General features: G+C 46.1%; 2 protein-coding genes across 6 annotated transcripts in view; one reads left to right on the top strand and one right to left on the bottom strand.

The window, feature by feature from the left end:
- Positions 1-1,740, top strand: part of LOC119841398 (ephrin type-B receptor 5) — a 149,378-nt gene extending 147,638 nt beyond the window's left edge. For all 4 annotated transcript variants that reach the window (XM_038368810.2, XM_043513472.1, XM_043513477.1 and 1 more), the window contains exons 16-17: positions 238-393; positions 1,182-1,740. In XM_038368810.2, the coding sequence (XP_038224738.1) occupies positions 238-393; positions 1,182-1,290 (265 nt within the window). In that variant the 3' untranslated portion in view covers positions 1,291-1,740. The remainder of the gene's footprint in view (positions 1-237; positions 394-1,181) is intronic.
- A 705-nt stretch (positions 1,741-2,445) lies between these two features.
- Positions 2,446-20,299, bottom strand: part of LOC119862273 (transient receptor potential cation channel subfamily V member 6-like) — a 161,996-nt gene continuing 144,142 nt past the window's right edge. For both annotated transcript variants that reach the window (XM_043513507.1, XM_043513518.1), the window contains 11 exons: positions 18,261-18,359; positions 17,247-17,422; positions 16,424-16,570; positions 14,780-14,992; positions 13,786-13,872; positions 13,628-13,704; positions 13,296-13,461; positions 12,124-12,190; positions 10,921-11,189; positions 10,389-10,495; positions 2,446-4,348 (listed from right to left, as the gene is read on the bottom strand). In XM_043513507.1, coding sequence (XP_043369442.1) covers positions 4,048-4,348; positions 10,389-10,495; positions 10,921-11,189; positions 12,124-12,190; positions 13,296-13,461; positions 13,628-13,704; positions 13,786-13,872; positions 14,780-14,992; positions 16,424-16,570; positions 17,247-17,422; positions 18,261-18,359 — 1,709 coding nt within the window. In that variant the 3' untranslated portion in view covers positions 2,446-4,047. The remainder of the gene's footprint in view (positions 4,349-10,388; positions 10,496-10,920; positions 11,190-12,123; positions 12,191-13,295; positions 13,462-13,627; positions 13,705-13,785; positions 13,873-14,779; positions 14,993-16,423; positions 16,571-17,246; positions 17,423-18,260; positions 18,360-20,299) is intronic.

Raw genomic sequence — 20,299 nt, 5'->3', positions numbered from 1 at the left:
GGTTGGGTGCTTTTAAGGGAAATGGAGGATGCTGGTAAGAGAGAGCCTGGGCATCAGGCAGGAGCTTGCTAGGAGATGCTAGGGCATGGTGGAGGGATATTAGTGTGTATCCTTATTCCTTGCTGCTCTAGTGTTGTCCCCCTTCCTTTCGGCTCTCCTCCGGACTGAGGATTGTAATTGGCTGGTAAGCGCTGGTCATGTGAACTTTTAGCACTTAAATTCTCTCTTCTTTTGCAGACCATCCCAGCCCCTGCTGAGCAACTCACCCCCAGACTTCCCCTCACTCACCAGTGCCCATGAATGGCTGGATGCCATCAAGATGGGCCGCTACAAGGAGAATTTTGACCAGGCCGGACTGACCACCTTCGATGTCATCTCACGTATGACACTGGAGTAAGTAAAGTTGGGAGGATGCTGGGTGCTGAGGGCTTCTGCCTAAGGAGAAACTTCCAGAGTCGAAGAGGAGCTAGGAGATAAGGAATAGGGAATCTTCAAAGGATACACACAGAGGTAATGGAGGGGCAGTTCAGAGCAGGGCAACTGCCATCTAACATCCTTTTAGGCTCTTTCTACACTCGAAGTACAACTGCGTATTTGTAACCAGCTCTGACACTCATCTGACCCCAGTAAAACATATACAAGGAAGTTGTGCCCACACAGCCACTTTTTCCACACCAGGACTATGTGTGGGACATGTTTGTGCATCAGCTGCCACACCACTGCACAAATGAATTTGCATCAGTGCATTCTGGGAAAACCTGGGCGGCTGCTGCTGTCCCATCGTACCCCAACAGGAGGGCAGGAACACAGAGCGACACCAGCATGGGACTGTGCACTTTGGGATGTCCTTCCACACCGAGAGCTGGGAAGGAGGACGACCAGCCAGACCAGGCACACGGCACAGTTAGAGGGTGTCTATCTACAAAGAAGAAATACTGTGCTGTTTGGGCTATAGGGAGACAACTACCTGCCAGGCTAGACCTGTGGCAGCACCATCGGTACTAACCATGCTGGCTGTGACATAAACCATATTTAGGTCCAATCATGCCACAAATTGGGTTAAAAGTGGGTAACAGTGAAGACAAAGACAGAGCCAGAGAAAGGGAAGTGACACAGAGGAAGTGGGTTGGGACAGTTCAGAACAGGAGCCCCATCTTTACCATGCACCCTTTCTCTCACAGAGATATCCAGCGCATTGGGATCACCCTGGTTGGTCACCAGAAGAAGATTCTCAACAGCATCCAGCTCATGAGAGTTCACTTGAACCAGCTCGAACCAGTAGAGGTCTGAGGTTTAGACCATTCTCCCACCTCCAAACTCCAGGAAAGGAGTTCAGAGGGATTTTCACTATCAATGGGAACAGGCGAGGAGATCCCTGGAGACTTTGTGTAGAGAGAGAGTGGGCATTAAATGTCCCATGCCACCAAACCAAACCCTTGCAGTGATTTGACTGCAATGCTACAGAAATTGTGCCATTCAGATGTGGGTGATCTTGTACATTGGGGAAGGACTGGGGGAAGAGGGAGCTACTGTAATGTGGGGAGGAGCTGGAAGATAGTTTGGACAGATCAAACACACCTGCTGCCTCTTCTCTGCCAGCAGATGGGATCGAAAACATTACAAAGCTGTCATTGGACTGTGTCTGCGGCTGGGAGCCCATCAAAGCCACACAGACATTTTTCGCCCTGAACCAGGCAAAATAAAGGCAGAAGAAAGTTACATTTTTTTTCTAAAAGAAAATAGTCCAGATGTGTGAGGTTCTTTCTTAGGTACTATGGGGATTGGGCAGGCCAGCCACCTGCCATCCTCGGCTTGATGGGGAGCTGGAGCACCAAGTGGGGATATATTATGTAACATAAGATGGGGTGAGTGACCTGGTTACTGCTGTGCTGTCCTGTTCCAGGGAAGGGCTGGGAAGGCAACAGTGAGGTCAGAGCTCCACACCGCTTGGTGGCAGGCAACAGTGGTGCCTTGAGTCTGCACCATGGTCCCAGAGGATGGGAGGGGAACATATTCACTGGTGCCTGGGGCTGGGAAGGGAATCAGGTGGTCCGTGGAGCCACACTGCTCCATTTCCCGAGTTGGGAGGAGTGGCTGAGCAGAGATTCCTGGATCCCCCCAGCTGGGCTCTGGCCATTCGAGGGAGAGCAGAGGATTCTGGTTCTAGGGATCACAGAGGAAGGGAGGGGAGCAGAGCCTTTAGACTCCCACTGACAGATGGTTCTGGTTCCATTCCAGTCCCTGTTGGGAAGGAGAGACCTAGGTTCTGATTCCACACCGCTTTGCACCCAAGAAGCGCAGGGGCTTCTGATTCCCTTCCCATGCCATTATGGGCCTGGGGAAAGGTGACAGAGTGACCTTTTGGAGCAGAAGTTTCTTCCTTCACCGACTCCAGTTGGTCCCCCAGAGCAGGGGAGAAAATGAAATAAACACAGACCAGAGAAGGGGAGTGTGTGAAGGATTTAACTGGGAGGAAATTGAACTCCATGCAGGCCATTTGATCACCATGAATCTACATACACATTTAGCACCTTTCATAATCCCCCATCAAGAAGGGACCAACCAAGATCAATCAGCCATGGCCTACAACCAGAGGAAGTAATCAGTCCCAACCAATCATATCTCTGATCTTTAAACAGGAGGGAGAGCTCCCAGGGAACGCATACTCTGGAACTCACCATAAAATCCATTATCTGGCAGTAAAACAAAGTCACTCTAGCATGACGAAGTCTACAGAAGGCAAGTTGTGTGTCCTCCTCTGATAGGCTAGTATTTGCTCACTGACACATCTTCACCCTGGGTAAGGGGCAGGGCCTTTGGGAGCCAAGAGAAGACATGTGGGTGCCTCTGTACAGATCTATATTAAAGGGTGAAGCTGAGCCCAGATTTCAGGGCTTTATAAAAGCACCGGGGCATGGGTGAGCAGAACACCTCAGGGGCCTTGTACCAACAAGTCTTCTCTGGTGCCTCTGCAGGATGAGATGTCCTGACCCATCCATACCCCTCTGCTAGCCCCCTGCAGAACAGCCTACCATTCTATAGCAAACCACTCCCCAACACCCAGGCCTGGGGGTGGAGTTTGAAAGGCAGGGCTGTTGCAGACATTACCCTGCATGGGCTGAAGTCCTGTGGTCAGCTAAGCAGCTGAGAGGGGGCAGGAGTCCATTTCTTTAAAGGTAATAAACAGACTGACAGCTGGACTCAGAAAGGGACTGGAGGAGATTTCTTTTAACGGAGGAGGTCTACATAACTCCAAGTAAAATTCGCAGCTCAGACCCTTCGATGCACTAAAATAGTAAAATATATTAATTTATCTTTAACAGAGGGAGAGAGAGAGAAAACCCCTGATTCAAATGTAAATAAAACTAAATACAAAAATAATCCAGGGGCTCTTTGAGCTGGAGGGTAGGGCTGGGGGACAAGAAATTCACAGCAGCACAAAGTCAGAGGATAAAAAAGCATCAGCGCTGGAACCAGTCAGCAAACCCATGCCTAGAAAATCTCTTTGTTGCTTGCCAAAGTGTCTGGGAATTCAGAGCACAACCCAATCCAGATTTACACCCGCTATGCTTGCCAGTCAAATCTACACCATCTGAGACCAAACTAGCACCTTCAGTGCCAAAAACACAGCCATCACCATGAAGGATGCTAAGGAGACGCTCCAGTCTCTACCACTACCATGGTAGCAGATGCACCTTCCACAGGCCTCCACTAGAGGGCACTGGTACATGTTTGCACTAGTGAATATACTTTAGCAGTACTGCCATCTGTGTGAGGAATCAGACATTTTTCCTCTTGAATGGTCTGGGTTGGTGGGGAAGAAGTTAGTGTGTAGTTATATTCATGCAATGGGTGGCCAGCCCCATTTCCTCACACGCTCCAGGCACTCCATTTAGCCCCACAGAGAGCTGCTGTGGAGTGAGCCATCTATACGGGAGTGCAGGCAATAGGACGTTTACTACTGCAAGGTGTCCATGCCGGAACGGGGCCTTTACCACTGGCAGGAGAGAGGGATCTCTCACTGCAAGGAGGCTGATGAGCAGTCACTCAGACATGGTAGACCTCCTCTTCCTTCTCCATGGCAAGGTTGACATGGCCCTGCAGCTGGCCTAGGGTGCTGTGCCTCAGGATGTCCCAGCCATGACTGGAGCTCCTCCGAGACAGGCTTGGCGACACAGCTGGAGTGCTGCAAGGGGTCTTCTTCCTGTACAGAGCCTCCATGTCCTTCTCGTCCTCCATCTCCTTTTTGTTCTGTGAGTACTTGTCAAAGTCTTCTGTGATCCGGGACTTAAATGCTTCCATGTAATGGTGCATCTTGTGCTGCCTGCCTTCGCATCGGTCTTCCACCCTGTCGGCAGGATGAGAACAAAGACAGTCAAGACCAGTGTGCTAGGAATACCTGCATCTCACACTTTTCAGCCCCAAGCCAAAGTAGAAGCCAAACCAACTAGGCCTCTCCTACCAATGCAATGTCTCCCTCTCTCCAAAAGAACTAAACTACACTACAGGTCTGAGCCACTGCAGTCAGGGGAAAAATCTTACTTTCGTGTTACATGATGATCTCTCACCTAGCAGTGGGAACTAACACAGAGAGGTAACTCTCCATGCTCCACCTCCCCTGCAATAACAGCCGCTGCAAGAGCGGAATGGAAAGCAAATTATAGCCTGACTTCCCTCCATCTGGTGCTTTTAGTACACAATGCATAAGTCACCTGTGGAATTCATTTGCACAAGATCTCACTGAGACAAAGACGTTAGAAGGATTCAGGAAAGCATTCTGCATTTCTGTGAGTAATGAAAACAGCCACAGTTCCATTAGCAAGGATAAAATACTATGAGGGTTATAAAACCCTGCTGCTTTGGAGAACAAGCCAAATTCCAGCAGGCTGGCTCAAGGAAGGAACTTCCGCTAAGGACCAACTATTTTATAATTACCCATGCTGGGGTTCCTTACGCCTGCCTCTGAGGTTCGTGTTACTGGGTCCTGTCAGAGACAGGATACTAGATTAGCGGGATCTGCGCCAGTCTGGCAATTCCTGGGTCCTGCTGCCGAAAAGCAGAGCAGGCAGCAAGTGCCCTCCCCCTCTGGTCTCTCTGCCGACATAGATACTGAGTCAGTGTGCACCCACTGTCTCACCCAAGCAATAGTTTGTTTACCTCAAAGGCAAGGCCTTGCCCACAAGCTTTCTAAGGCAAGGATCCACTGGTGCTAGGCTTTTGTATCTGTTCCTGGAGGGGAAGGAAGGTGGTGGCAATCTGACCAGTGCAGAGTGCAGACGTTCTCTCTCCTAAAAACCCAGCTGGGAGTGGGAAAATGGCATGGCCTGCAGCCTAAGGGCAGCGCTAATGCACTATGGCAGCTCTGCATTAGGTCTGGAGGGCAAGGGATCAGTTAGTGTCTGCCTACATTTTGCTAGGAGCATCCCTTCTTCCTAGCCCATTAACCCTTTGCCTGATGCAGGGTCACAGAGAGCCTGTCTGTCCCTTCACACTGATATCTCCAGTGTTCAGGAATCTCAGGAAGGAAAGGAGCTGCTGTAGCTCCTTGAATCCCACACCATGAGCCCTGCTGAGCTGCAGAAAAGGCTCTGGGGCATGGAGGGAGATGAAGAGAAGTACCAAGGCGTCTAGCAATAACTGAGGGATGGGTATGGAGTTACCCTCACTGTTATGGTTTTTAGTTATGCTGGAGTTATTGATTTAATTAGCAGCCTGGAGTGACTGGATTAGCAGAGTGATTGGACTAGCTGATGATGAGTTGTAACTCAAGCTGTTGCATCCTCACTGCATCACTAACTCAAGATCACTCGACCTTCAACCCAACCTAGCCAGCACTGCTTAACTTGAGCTAGAGATTTTTGTGTGTGGACAGGAGTGAAGTTAAGGGTAACAAATAGGGCTGTCAAGCGATTTAAAAAAATTAATCATGATTAATCGCATTGTTAAACAATAATAGAATACCATTTAAATATTTTTGGATGTTTTCTACATTTTCAAATATATTGATTTCAATTACAACACAGAATACAAAGTGTGCACTGCTCACTTTATATTTATTTTTGACTACAAGTATTTGCTCTGTAAAAAAAAATATATATTTTTCAATTCACCTAATACAAGTAGTGTAGTGAAATCTCTTTATCATTAAAGTTTAACTTACACATGTAGAATTACGTACAAAAAAAACTGCATTGAAAATAAAACAATGTAAAATTTTAGAGTCTGCAAGTCCACTCAGTCCTACTTCTCATTCAGCCAATCACTCAGACATACAAGTTTGTTTACATTTGCAGGAGATAATGCTGCCTGCTTCTTGTTTGCAATGTCACCTGAAAGTTAGAACAGGCATTCTCATGGTACTGTTGTAGCCAGCATTGCAAGATATTCACATGCCAGATGTACTAAAGATTCATATGTCCCTTCACGCTTCAACCATCATTTGAGGGGACACGCATCCATGCTAATGAGAGGTTCTGCTCGATAACAATCCAAAGCAGTGCGGAACAACGCATGTTCATTTTCATTATTTGAGTCACACGCCACCAGCAAAAGGTTGATTTTCTTTTTTGGTGGTTTGGGTTCTGTAGGTTCCGCAATAGAGTGTTGCTCTTTTAAGAATTCAGAAAGCACGTGCCACACCCCATCCCTCTCAGATTTTGGAAGGTTCTTCGGATTCTTAAACCTTGGGTCTAGTGCTGTAGCTTTCTTTAGAAATCTCACATTGGTACGTTTGCGTTTTGTCAAATCTGCAGTGAAAGTGTTCTTAACATGAACAAAGTGCTGGGTCATCATCCGAGACTGCTATAACATGAAATATATGGCAGAATGTGTGTAAAATAGAGCAGGGACATACAATTCTCCTCCAAGGAGTTCAGTCACAAATTTAATTAATGCATACTTTTTTTAATGAGCATCATCAGCATGGAAGCATGTCCTTTGGAATGGTGGCCAAAGCATGAAGGGACATACAAATGTTTTGCTTATATGGCATGTAAATACCTATAAAAGTGCCATGCAAATTCCTGTTCTCACTTTCTGGTGACATTGTAAATAAGAAGCGGTCAGCATTATCTCCTGGAAAGGTAAAAGAACTTGTTTGTCTTAGCAACTGGCTGAACAAGAAGTAGGACTGAGTGAACTTGCAGGCTCTGAAGTTTTACATTGTTTTGTTTTTGAGTGTAGTTATGTAACAAAAAAAAATCTACATTTGTAAATTGCACTTTCATGACAAAGAGATTGCACTACAATACTTGTATGAGGTGAATTGAAAAATATTATTTTTTTTATCATTTTACAGTGCAGATATTTATAATAAAAATAATATATACTTTGATTTCAATTACAACACAGAATATATATGAAAATGTAGAAAAAATCCAAAATATTTAATAAATTTAAATTGGTATTCTATTGTTTAACAGTGCAATTAAAACTGCAATTAATCGTGATTAATTTTTTTGAGTTAGTCGCATGAGTTAACTGTGATTAATCGACAGCCCTAGTAACAAGAGTTATAACTCAAGCTAACTGTGATGTGAAGACACACCCTTAGTCTCTGTATAGACAGTTATGGGATCTCAATGGGATTAAATGCTGCACAAAAAGTTATCCTTGTGCACATAAATGGAGCTAAACTTATAGCTAGGTTTTGGGTCTGGAAGGAACTGGCCCTTCCCTGGTAGGGGAATACCAACAGGGACCTTGAGGGAAGGGAGCACTGAGTCATGCACACGGATGTGTGCAGTAGATATCCGGCATGGTCAATTTCTCTTGATCATAGAGCACTCTAGGAACTGGCAGACTGTCATTGATGGATAGCCCAGCAGAGTAACACCTACAGTCATGCAGCATAATCCTTCATGTTCTAGCCCAGCACCTCCCCCAAGATTTTACACTATGCTCCAGCACTCAGGGGATCACACTGCTCTGAGCATGAGGCTGTTCTGCTTCAGTGTTGTTTTAATTGCTGTATGGAACTGATGTGAAATCTCTGTGCCCATTGCTGCAGGCCATGGCCCTGCAAGTCTTGGACAGTAGGGAGAAATTACTCCCCCTTGTGCTCTGCTGCATGAAGTGCAGAGAGGAGAGTGCTAGACTTAAGTGTACTGCAAAAGCCCAGTGGCTCAGTTATTGCACATTTCTTTTCTAGCGGTTGCTAATGCTGGACCCTATCCCAAAGAGCTCCTGATTGAGCTATACAAATATTACGAGGGGGAATTTCTTCCTGTCTTTCCTAACTGCTGATTAGCTTATTCCTTGACGAAATGAAGATGGATGCCCAGTGTGAGCCATTCCCTAACTAATCTAACTACAGATACTGCTCCTATACTGGCAGCCACTATCATTTGCCTGCACTTGTGTAGTGCAGTTTGGAGTGAGCCCAAAGTCAGCAACTGGAACCCCCTTGCTATTCAGCTTCATAGAACAGGTCTATTCTGACAGTGACTCTATGGCATCATGGGCCTCAGAGACTCCTGATCAAATGCACTCAGTTTACCAGTAAAAGGCTGTTTGTTTCTGACGTCTCTCTTAGCCTAGAATCTAATGACCAGATTTTTCAAGGTATCTAAAGATGCAGGTAATGACCTAGTGAGATTTTCAAGTGCATCATTTTCACTATTAGGCACCTAGGCTCTTTTGAAAATCCCACTAAGCCTCTACCTGCATCTTTAGGCACCTAAATACATTTTTCAGTCTGGCCCTGAGAGTCAAGATGGGCTCTTTCCATCTCACACACATCGTCACCTGAAATAAAGGCTTTTCAGGTCACATTAAGCTCTCACTTCCACCTGGGCAACCCACATGCCTCCATGCTTTATTGCTGGTGTCATCTGTGCAACCCTATTGTAATCAGTAGGTTTGCACAGATGTAACAGATTGACACTTAATGAACAATTCTGTTAATGCTGCACAAGAAGGAATAGGTTCCAATTCCCTCTCTCTGAACTGTGTTGACTCTGCAGACAACCAGGAGTAAAAAGCAATGAAAACTTATTTTAGCCATAAGTCAGCAAATCTGATAGATACCAGAGTCATAAAGGCAGTTTTTACATAGTTACTTTTCTGAGCAGAACCTTCAACTTAATGTTGTCTTATCAAAAAAACCTTAATTATAATGGGTGCATAATAGCTTCTGTAATAATGAAAGTTGCAAAACAGTTGCCATTATAATCCGCTGTTTTCACATGCTCATAACTTTCCAAAGCAATTCACCTTCAGGGCTGCTGTAATTTTCCAGGTTTAGGCTCTGTGTGGATGTGTTTTTGCTTTTGTTTTGTTTTTGTTTTGGAAAGTTAAAAAAAAATCCCTTCAGCTGTTTTCAAATTCAGCCAGCATGGGAAAAAAACAAAAACAGAAACAAAACTTGTTTCCCTTCCTCCCCCCTTTAAAAATGCCCCACACATGATTTTCTTTGGAGAGAATTGCAGTAAAAATAGCAGTGGCTTGAAACTTGGCCTGGATGAAGTCTGCACTGAGAACTAGTGTCTTTACTTGTTTGGAGAAATATTAATTTTAATTAACAAATGATTATGACTGTTTCCAAACTGTATCCAACGCCCAGTAGAAACTGTATCAAACCTGCCCAATGTTTACTTGATTAGAAAACTACTTTTTGTTAATTAAAAATATGTAAAGACTGTTTGAAAATTGTATCAGACACACCCACTAGAAAACCAGGTGCCAGCTTAGATATGCACCAGAGGCAACTTCTTAACTGTGTACATGTGGAAACTTGCACATTTAAAATGTTTCTCATTTGAACTGCTGAACTCTCTTCCTAGAGAGATCTAAACATTAAGTTAACACTGAAGACAGTTGGTTTGGTAATTTTTAAGCTTCAAAAGTTGTCAGGGAACCCTGAGTCCACGCTCCTTCGCCCTCACTCATAGTACAAACTGGTACATGCACGGGTGCAGAGGACAGTGAGCTCCTTTCCTCGTGGAAGGGATGGGATCTGGGGGGTACATTTAAGGCTACGTATCTGGAAGCACTGCCTAACAGTGAGACAGCACTGCCTAACAGCTTGTTCCCCTCTATTTGACATTGGTGAGGCCTCACTGTCCAGCTTTTATTACTTGAGTCGTTTATAAGCTGGACTGCACAACAATGGAAGATAGACTGCACTGGGTGGGTGGGAGCTGGACTAGGTGTGAGCCCACAGCCTTTTCCATTCTCCGATTCCTATAATTCTCCTATGCCCATCTTGCCATCATATTGCCCATCTTCAGGTTGCAGAGCCCAGGATATTGCCACCTGAAATGGCTCCCTTTCACAGGGGGCTGCACTGTCAGAACAGAGTGGATTAACACCATCTTCCTCTCTGACAGGTTTGCACAAGAGAATCCACTCTGTTTAGTTAACATGTGGGCAAGCCCCACAGAACTCACCTGAGGTACCAGTGATCCCCCAAGCCATACTCCAGCCCACATATCCCAGAGCGAGGCCAGAGGCATTGTGGGAGTTTCCGCTCCAGCATGACAGTAGTGGCAACAACCTTCAAAACACAAAAAAGGTGTTGGCAAGACAACAAGGGATGCAGACAGGGGAAGTGGGTACAACAAGCAGCAGGAAATCATGGGGGCATAGATGGCATCTATACTTCTCATAGACACATATGAGTGAAATACCTACACACATGCCTACACAATGGGCCCCATTTTAGCCCTCCTCTGCCCTGGGCTGAAATTCATTCCTGTTCCATGTTTTTTCATTCATTGATCTCCTCCTTCAAAAACACACGTGCCTTCTATTGCCAAGAACTCAACCCTCCCCACACTGGAAGAACCCACAAGGCTCTGCGGTCATCACTGCTGGGTTACACACATACCCTAATAGGAGCTCCCTACCCTGCCCTGTCCTAGGCTCAGAGTGAGTCTATGTATTAAGGTCCCTTCACATGTGGCTGAGCAGCACCCTCACCTGTGCTCTCCAAAGCTCGTCCCGCTCGTGGGCCACACGCCAGTGGGTGTCACCCATCATGGCAATGAGCAAGTTGAGCATGAGGAGGGTGGCAATGACAGCAAAGGCAGAGTAGGTGATGCCGTACATGAAGGGCAGGTCCACTTCATAGTTGGCGGGCCCATCGATGATGGTGAGGAAGAGCTCAAAGGTGCTGAAGAGAGCTATGGGGTAGTTATAGAAGTGGCCAAGCTTATCGGGGTTTTCAGTCTGGAAGATGATGTAAAAAGCTGGCATAGAGAAGAAAGGAGGGAAAATGAATGAGGAAGCCTCTGTGCTTTCTCTGGTCTGCCCTGCACCATCCTACCATCTGCCTGAAACAACAGTATAGAATTAGATTTTAGCCCAGGGCAGCCATGCATCCCAGCTGCAGTCAGACAGCCCCAGTTTCTAGGGAGGCCTTCCTGTGTCACAGAGCTCATAGGACACTTAAGAGTCCTGAGTGCTATTTGGGACTCATGTTGTTTAATCATAACAGGACAACATTATGTCCTCACTTCACGTGGTATCCAGAGCCCTCATCATGCAACCACTATGGCATTAAAAAATCATAGCAGCATCAGGCTGAGATTATTTTGTGCCAAAGGGCAACCGTGCCCTACACTGATCACACAACACTGTGAATTCTGAAGGGAGAGTGAATAATTAAGTGGGCTCCTCCTCTCTGGGGAATATTGACATTTTTTCAGAACTGCATCAAGTCCCACCAGCCCCTAACATTTCCCTATGTCCAGGTTGCTGAGATCTCTCAAGTAGCCTGTCCTCTTCAGGGCTGAGTCAATAACTTCCTAGGCAGATGTATCAGTTGGTGAACGAGAAGAGAGACTGGCAGAGGGGTGGGGCAATTTCATAGGAAGGAACCTCAGATATGCGGAGGAAAAGGCAGGAAGAGGAGAAGGCATGGATTGTGAATAGCAAGGAGCAGGGGGAAGGGGAAGGGAGAAAATGGAACAGGCAACTCAAAGCCCAGCAACATGGGCAGTCCTGGGAGCTTTGAGTTGTGCCCTCTTTCCAGACAACTGTTCCATAAAACCCAGTATTCTGTGGATGGATTTGCAAGACATGGTGCCCCTCAGGGTGTCCATTGTGACCCTGCTGTCTTGTAACTGGGCTTGTTGCACCTTGCTGTACATTAATAGACACTGTGTATAGCATCATACCTACCTGATGCAAAGCCAAGTATCACCACTGCCATGAGCCAGCAGAAGCGCATGAGATCTCCAAATATCATCTGCAGATGAAATGAAAGCAGCTGCCATGAGACCCCACTCTCTCACAATGACAGCCCTGAAACTGAGGCTTTGTTGTCTAACTGGTCCATGTATCCTGGTCTCTCACCTCCCACCATAGCAGATCAGAGCAATGGTCCATCCAGTCTTGTATCTCATGTCATAATGGATCAGACCACTAGTCCTTCTAGTCAGGAGACAGCATGGTCCAGTAGCCAAAGCAGGGCACTGGAAGTCAGCAGATCTAATTTCTAATCCAAAGGAGTTACTGTGTGAGCCGGGGAAATTTACTTAACCTCTCTTGCCTCAGTTTCTCCAGATATGTAATACTGTATACTAATGATACACACTCACTTTGTGAAAGTATTCTGAGCTCTATGGATTGGAGTGCTATCTAAATGTTTTATAAAACACTGAAAATAGGGATTTCTTCTTGGCCACCCAGCTGCTGCTGAGCTAAAGCACAGGGACTGATAGCCGTGCCTACAGTAGTATCACTGAAGCTGGGTAATCTTATCCAGACAAATTTTATAGATATATGTATAATTTGTCTGGATAAGATTATCCATCTGCGGTGATACTACTATAGGCATGGCTATCAGTCCAATGGCATGGCTATCAGTCCAATTAAATCTATCTATATATTTAATATTACTAAATTGCTTGCCTCAATATTTTTTCCAGTAGTGTCATCCATTGAACTAGAGGACCCTTCAGCCTGTTCCACCAGTATGACAGAGATGAGAGACCAATCTGAACTGACTAATGTTCTGAGCCAGTTTAGTGACTTCTGTGTCTCTAATGTCCACTGTACCCTTCACTGTCTTGTCTGTGGCCTACCTCAGTACATAAAAGATGAACCTTACTTAAAACAGCCTGCTAAATAAAGGCCAAAGGGGTTCTTGTCTGGCTCCAGCAATTCGAATCCTATGCCAGAAACTCCTGGGAAAGTGTTTCCATTCTGATGGAAGGACTAAGATATGACTGTGGGCACATGCTGATGCATGGCATGGCTGGATAACTGCTGCTCAGGATCCATCTTTGCTGATATCTTTATTACAGTCTCTCTCCCTCTTTCAGTCAGACAGTGGGCTGTGTTGTTCTTACCTTCTGTATCATGATGGTGAAGGGTCCCAGCATCTGAAAGCCTCGTGCGAAATACATGACATTGCACCAGCCCAGCACCAGGGCTAAGGACATGGGGATCACTTCTCCAGTGGTGCTGGTGAGACGCATCACCATGGTCACCAGGATCATACAGGCATAGGTGATGCTATAGAGGATAAGGCAAAGCCAGGAGAATCAGAATCACATTTCCACTCCACACTCCCACCTCCAAACACTCAAGTCTCTCCTAACGACTAACTCTCTGTAATTCCTCCAACCTCCATCCACACCAAAAAGAAATCTGTATGAAATAAGGAGAGGGGGAACCTCACATGATGATGTGGAAAGGTCCTCCCAGAATAGTTTGTCCAAAGTACTTGGTGACGCCAACTCTGAAGATATCTGGAATCTAAGAAGAATTCGCTGTTCAAATTGGGGCTCAATAAATTCACACATGCACAGAACATTAAATTTTATTGATTTCCCTTACCTCAAGGATCAATATTACTATGGCTCCTATCACCGTGATCAGCTCCCCTACCAGCCTCAGATTGTCCTCAGGAGTCACATAAGATTCCTGAAAGGAGAGAAGGAGCCCCCCCTCAGTCAAACTGTGCATGGCCAGGAGAGAACGCTTAGGCCCCATCTAGGTTTGAGCAAAAGGGATTCTCCTTGCAGGATTGCTCATGCCATAGTCTCCAGAAGAGGTAGTTAGTCTAGAAGATCAAGCATGACAGTGGGAATCAGGAAACATGGTTTCTACCCCCAGCTCTGGCACTGGATGACTGCCCAGTCACCTGGGCCAACAAAGCCTCCTCTTTTGGCTGCCTTGGGTTTTGGGTGCCCAATTGAAGACACCGTGGGACTGATGTTGAGAGCTGCTGAGCACCTGCAGTACTCACTGAGTTCTGCTGGAGTTGGGTGCCCAGCGCTCCTGAAGAATCGGCCCCAGGAAACATGTGAGTCTCTAACTGAGCTCCAGCCCACATCTGTCCACCTACCCTCTCCTCCCCCGCTCTGTCCCATTTACTCCCCTTCCCTTTCCATGTAGCTAATCCCCTCCTAAGTAAACCCATCCCCCCACCCCAAACAGTGGACCAACACACTGTTTGACATCACCACCTAGTTCACTCTGCTTGTGGGTTCTACCCTTTTCCCCACCCTGCATCTGTCTGGTCTCTTCAGGCTGTAAGTTCTTTGGGTACATTGCCCAACACAATGGGGGCCCCACTCTTGGCTGGCCCTTAGGCACTACCACCAGAAACAGGATACATTATTATAATAAGAAGAGTGCTATAGGAGGTGCTCTCCCCTCTGAGTCAGTACTGAGCCCAACTTCCCAGCATGCTGCTTGGGGATGCCGTGCTGCAGGGAGTAGATGGCGGCAGGTATTCATTTGCCTACATAGCCTGTAAAGTGCTTTGGGATCTTTGGGCTAAAAAGCTGGGAAGATTCGTGGGATATTAATGGCGTACACAATGTACCTGCAGCAGTTTCTGGACATAGATGGTGTTGTCTCTTTCATGTGTTTTGTTGCTCTGTCGACGTTTTAGAGGTCGGTAGACACAGCACATGGTAAAGCAAATCATGTACAGCACGTAGAACAAGGCCAAGATGCAGAAATAGGGACGCCCATATTTATTCCACTTCAGGCTCACCAGCTCGTTCACAGGGGTCAGGTCCAGGATCCGACGGGCCTGAGAGACAAACACCAGACTTCATTCATTGCAGGGCACCTCTCTGCCCCCAAAGAGCAAACTGGCAAATCACCCCAAGTTCATGAAAACAATCACAGTATGTTAAATCAAATCTGACTGGGATACTTGTCTGTCCCCTTTTGTCTGCCAAACACAGAGCAATGACTCAAAAGACATGGGCAGAGACAGGCTGCAGGAACAGGTCAGAATTTGTCCCACCTGGTCCATTAATGCCACTATACCCATCCAGAGCGCATTCACTCTGGAAACACCTGGATACCTTGCCATGCCAATAACAAAGAAGAGAGCAAGGTAGGAGAAGAAGAGAGGAGACAAAGACCTCAGTCCTGTTAGAAATGACAGGCTCTTCTTATGACAGGTTGATGCCCACATGGCAATACTGTAATATACCACAGTCATAGTCCCATACCCTACAGTGTCTCTACAGAAAGTTGTAATGCTTCAGACCATTACTCTAGAATATTGTAATAATTTCTTGTTATAAGGGAGGTTACAGATCAAGAACTTGACTTGCCAACAGATCCCAGTGGGTGCCCCTTCCTGGTCTATACACTCTGGGTCTCCTGGAACCTGAATGGAGTCCAGCCACTGCCCCAGTTTCAGGGTCCCTAGGCACATTCACAGGGTGCAGATCTTCTATCTGGCACCCTCCTCCTAGCGGTTCTGGGTCCAGAGCTGATCCTTCTGACTCTGCAGTACTCAAACACACTCCTCTCCCTTGACTCTACCCATCAGATGTGAACATCTGGTTTACAGTTTAACTCCTACAGGGGCATGCAGTAATTATGAAGCAGTCAACAAATGCACACATGCACACTTTGTTCAATCTACCAAATTGATGCTCTTTACTTAATAGATGAAGCACAGGAGAGTACAGATCGTACCACACAATAAAACATCCTAAACACAATGCCCCTCCCTAGCTCACCTTCCCTTTGGGAGTCCCTGAGGGATCATCTGTGTTCTGGCAGGTAGGCAGACAGGGTCCTCCAGGCCTTTGTGTGTCCTACCCTTTCAGCAGCCTCCCTAATCTTAGTTTGCTGCAAAATGGCTCTCTCTTTCCCTGTTCCTCCCAGTGGTGTCCCTTTATAGACTCCTTCTGGGGTCACCTGCTTCATTTGTTCTGCCTTCTGGTAATCTTCCATTACTCCCAAACCCACTCCCTTCAGACACGAGGAGGAAGCCACCTCTCTCAGGGTGTGCAAACCTATTGTCCCAAGGTGTTTTATTTTGAGTTCTGATCATTCACCATGATCTGGCCCAGCAGAGAGACATGCCACAAGCCTGCTAATTATGGGGGATCCACATCCATATAGCTTTTTTCCATGACACAGTAATTTCAAAATACAATTTCATAAAGTCATCCAGAAGTGATACAAACAGACCCCCCAGTTTGTCACACCAACATACCTCTCTTTTCTTGGTGGTGACAATGAGTTCCAAGAGAGATTGGTCATCTCCCCACGAGTCGATCTCTGTGAGGTCATACAGGGTGGAGACCAGGGGCCCGAAGATCCATTGGACGTGCTTTCTGTTCTGCATAAGGTGCTGGAACATCTGATTGGCAAGAAGGGCAGAGCTGGGCTCATGGGAGGCTGTACACATTTGCCCAAACCACCCATCACCACCAGCACCAGTATCCCAGGACATTGAAATCACTTGCACCCCTACTTCAAACTCAGCTCCGAAAACACTTGTCTACAGAAACCTTGCAGAGAGGGGGTTGGACTGTGATCTTATTAATTCTCAAGCCAGGCAAATTTGGGTTAGGTCAGAATTCAGATGGAAGACCTATGTGCTATAGGTATTACTGGTTCAGTCGGGGGTGCTCTCCTTTCTAAGTTAGTACTGACCCTAAGCCCCAGCACAGTGTTAAATGCCATGGTGCAGCTGACTTGGTAGGTGATGTTTCCTTTTCTAAGTCACCACCTCAGCCTGGTACTATGGTGCTGATGAAGCAGGAGGTGGTGCTTTTCTCTCTGAATCAGCACTGAACCAGTCCTCCAGCATTTTCCCCTGAACTGTCAGTGGAAAATATTACACCTCCCCTTCAGCAACACTCTCCTGTAGTGTTGCTGACACAAAGCAGTTGCTGTATGCCACCACAGAGGCAGCTGCATTTTGGAGTGATCCATACAAGTGATATCTGGAAAGTGCTTTGGGATCCTTCAGATGGAGACATGCCTCAGCAACATCAGCAACTATGAAAGCCCAGTTCTGCACACAAACTCACCACAGTGTTGCCCTCAACCCCAGCTAGTTTGAATGGAGTGAGCCCTTTGTTGTTAGGGATTAAGTCCAGGGCTCCCAGCTCCCTTTCGCTCTTGTCATAGGAGAGAAGGAAGTTGTACATCTGGCAGGCAAAGATCTTGTTGGGTTGGAGAACCAGGATGTGGAGAACAGTGTTCCCTGTAGTGGAGAGAGAGACAGAGGGATGAGATAACTGGTAAAATGAGAAACACAAATCACCTCCCAATCTTGACAGACTCTCAGATGGTCAATAAACAGGCCTTGCTCAGCCTCTGTACAAGAGGGCTTTCCATTAGTATTCTGTGTGGCTCTGCACAGTATGAACAGCCCCACTTGACAGTTAAGGAAAAGCAGCCCCCATCTAAAGTCCTTCAATCCACAGAAAACTGAATAATAAAAGGCAGTTGGTGTTGTATTTTATCTAGGCAAAAGTCTATTTAAGGTTCCAGTATAGGACTAGTCATCCTGGAACAGACCGTTGTTCCAACTAGCCAGCTCTGATATTACCACCTCACCAACTGGGATGTTTTTCCCTAGGATTCAAGTTAGCATCTTTCATAATTTTGAAACACTAGTTCTGGCCATCTCATTTCCTATGTAAATCCTGCCCATGGTGTGTCTCACTGCAGAGGAGAGACAGGACTCAGCTTTAATGAACACAAAGGGGATTTTTTAATGAGACTGATGCACACAGATAGACCCTGTGGCTTTCTCTCTCTTTCTGGCTCTCAGACACAGTCTTTGCAGCCTACCGTCACCACACAGGGTCTCCCTAAAGCCTGGACTATGCTCTTAGGGAGGGACTGCTTGCTGCTGAGTACATTACAACACCATATTGCTATGTCCCTTTGTTGCCCTTCACTGGACCTTCTCAGTCTCACCAGAACCTTTCTTAAAGTGAGTTGAACAACTTCAGACACAGTCCCACAAAGGTACCATCATTTGGTACCACACCATTCGCACAGCACCTTGAAAGAGGCCATAGAAGAGCTCTTACCCAAGGAGTCTTGTGCTCTGATGTTGGCGCCATGTTTGATGAGCAACCGGACGATCTCTTCACTTCCTACACAGGCTGCGAAGGATAAGATGTGCTCCCCTGAAGAGAAAGGAATGGAGACAAGAGAATACATAATATGGAGTTAAAGAGAGGAGACGAAAAGAGGGCAAAAAACCCAGACCACTAAGCACATCCCTTACACACACACACACACACACACATCTTTATGTAAAAAACCCATGCAAATTGTATTCCAAATGCTTTGCAGAGGTACCCAACAGGAAGGGGAGCAGAGAAATCAGGAGGTACTGCCTAAGCAAGGCAGAGGAGATGTGTTTGCTGACAGGATTTTTAAAAGAGCGGGATAGTGAATGAGGCAAAGAGATCCAGGGAGGCTGTTCCACATGGAAGAAACCACAGAGAAGAAGGGTCCTGAACCAACAAAGTGAAACTAAAACAATGAGAAGAGGGAGAGCGAAGGCCTATGTCACACAGCTAGAGGGAGCAGGGAGGGTCTGGGGTTGGGTAGAGAAACTAGCTCTGCAATGCTGAGTGGGGAAAATCCACAAAGAGTTTTAAAACTAAGGAGGACAATTTGGAACTGGATACAGTTGGAGCTGGATCCCACAATGAATGGGAAGGCAGTGGAGTGGGCGGAGGAGGGCTGGTTTGCTCACACCTGAGAAGACATGTAGGAACATCTTGCATGAGCTGGCAGCTGAAGAGCTGGGATTTAGAGGAGACCATATAGCAGTGAGTCAGCGCAACCCATCTAACCCTGAGTTAAAACAAACTCTCTCAGGCCTCCTGCTTCATGCATACTACAGAAACAAAACGGTCACAGACAATGTTTTCAGCACACCTTTAAGGGAATGGAGAGATTGCTTATGAAGAAAGATTAAAATAGTTTAATAGGAGTTGTATAGCGGAGTTAAGGAAAACAAAGAGAGGACATAATAACTCTTTATAAGTGTCTGAAGCGGAAAACACCATGGAGGAAGAGAAATTGCTTAGGATGACAGCTGAATATGAGTCCACAGTGTGATGCAGTTGTGATGACGGCTAATATCATTCTGGGGTGTATTAACAGAAGTGTTGTGGGTAAGATATGGGATGTGATTGTCCCACTCTACTTAGCACCAGTAAGGCCTCAGCTGGAGTCCTGTGTCCATTTTTGGATGCCATGTGTTAGGAAAGATGTGAACAAATTGAAGAGTGCAGAGGAGAGCCACAAAAATTATCAGAGGTTTAGAAAACCTGAACTATGAGGAAAGGTTAGAAAAACTTGGCACGATTAGTTTTGGGGAAAAAAGACTGAGATGGGACCTGATAATAGTCTCCAAATGTGTTAAGGGCTGTTATATCTCCAGGTCCACTGAAGATAGGACAAGAAGTAATTGGCTTAATTTGCAGCAAGGGAATTTTATGTTAAATATTAGGAAAAACTTTCTAAATATAAAAGTAGTTAAGCTTTGGAACAGGCTTCCAAAGGAATATGTGGAATCCTCATCACTGGATGTTTTTAATAACAGGTTGGACAAACAACTGTCAGGGATGCTCTAGGTTTACTTCGTCCTGCCTAAACACAGGGGGCTGGACTTGACTTGTCAAGATCTCCTCCAGCCCTACATTTCCATGATTCTATGAGTTCATGAGTGAACAAAGTAAAATAGGTCAAAAGGGGAAGTATAAGCTTAATGTGAACAGAAGGTGAAATGAACTTCTGTGCAGAGACACAGCACAGCGCCCATGCACTACTTCAGTCTCAGTTAAGCCTGCGAAATAGAGTGTAAGGCCATGTCTACACTTACAAGCTTACAGAAGCACAACTGTACCAATACAGCTGTGCCATTGTAAGAGCGCTCATGTAGCAACAGTATGCCAACAGGAGAGAGTAATAAAATCAGCTCAACAAGTGGCAATAGTTAAGTTGGCGGGAGAGCATCTCCCCACTGACACAGCACTGTGCACACAAGTTCTTATACCAGCAAAACTTATGTCACTCAGGGTGTTTTTTCACACCCCTAAGTGACAAAAGT

The sequence above is a fragment of the Dermochelys coriacea genome, chromosome 1 (assembly GCF_009764565.3).
Source record: "Dermochelys coriacea isolate rDerCor1 chromosome 1, rDerCor1.pri.v4, whole genome shotgun sequence".
Classification (NCBI taxonomy): domain Eukaryota; kingdom Metazoa; phylum Chordata; order Testudines; family Dermochelyidae; genus Dermochelys; species Dermochelys coriacea.
This window is presented reverse-complemented; position numbering and strand designations above follow the sequence as displayed.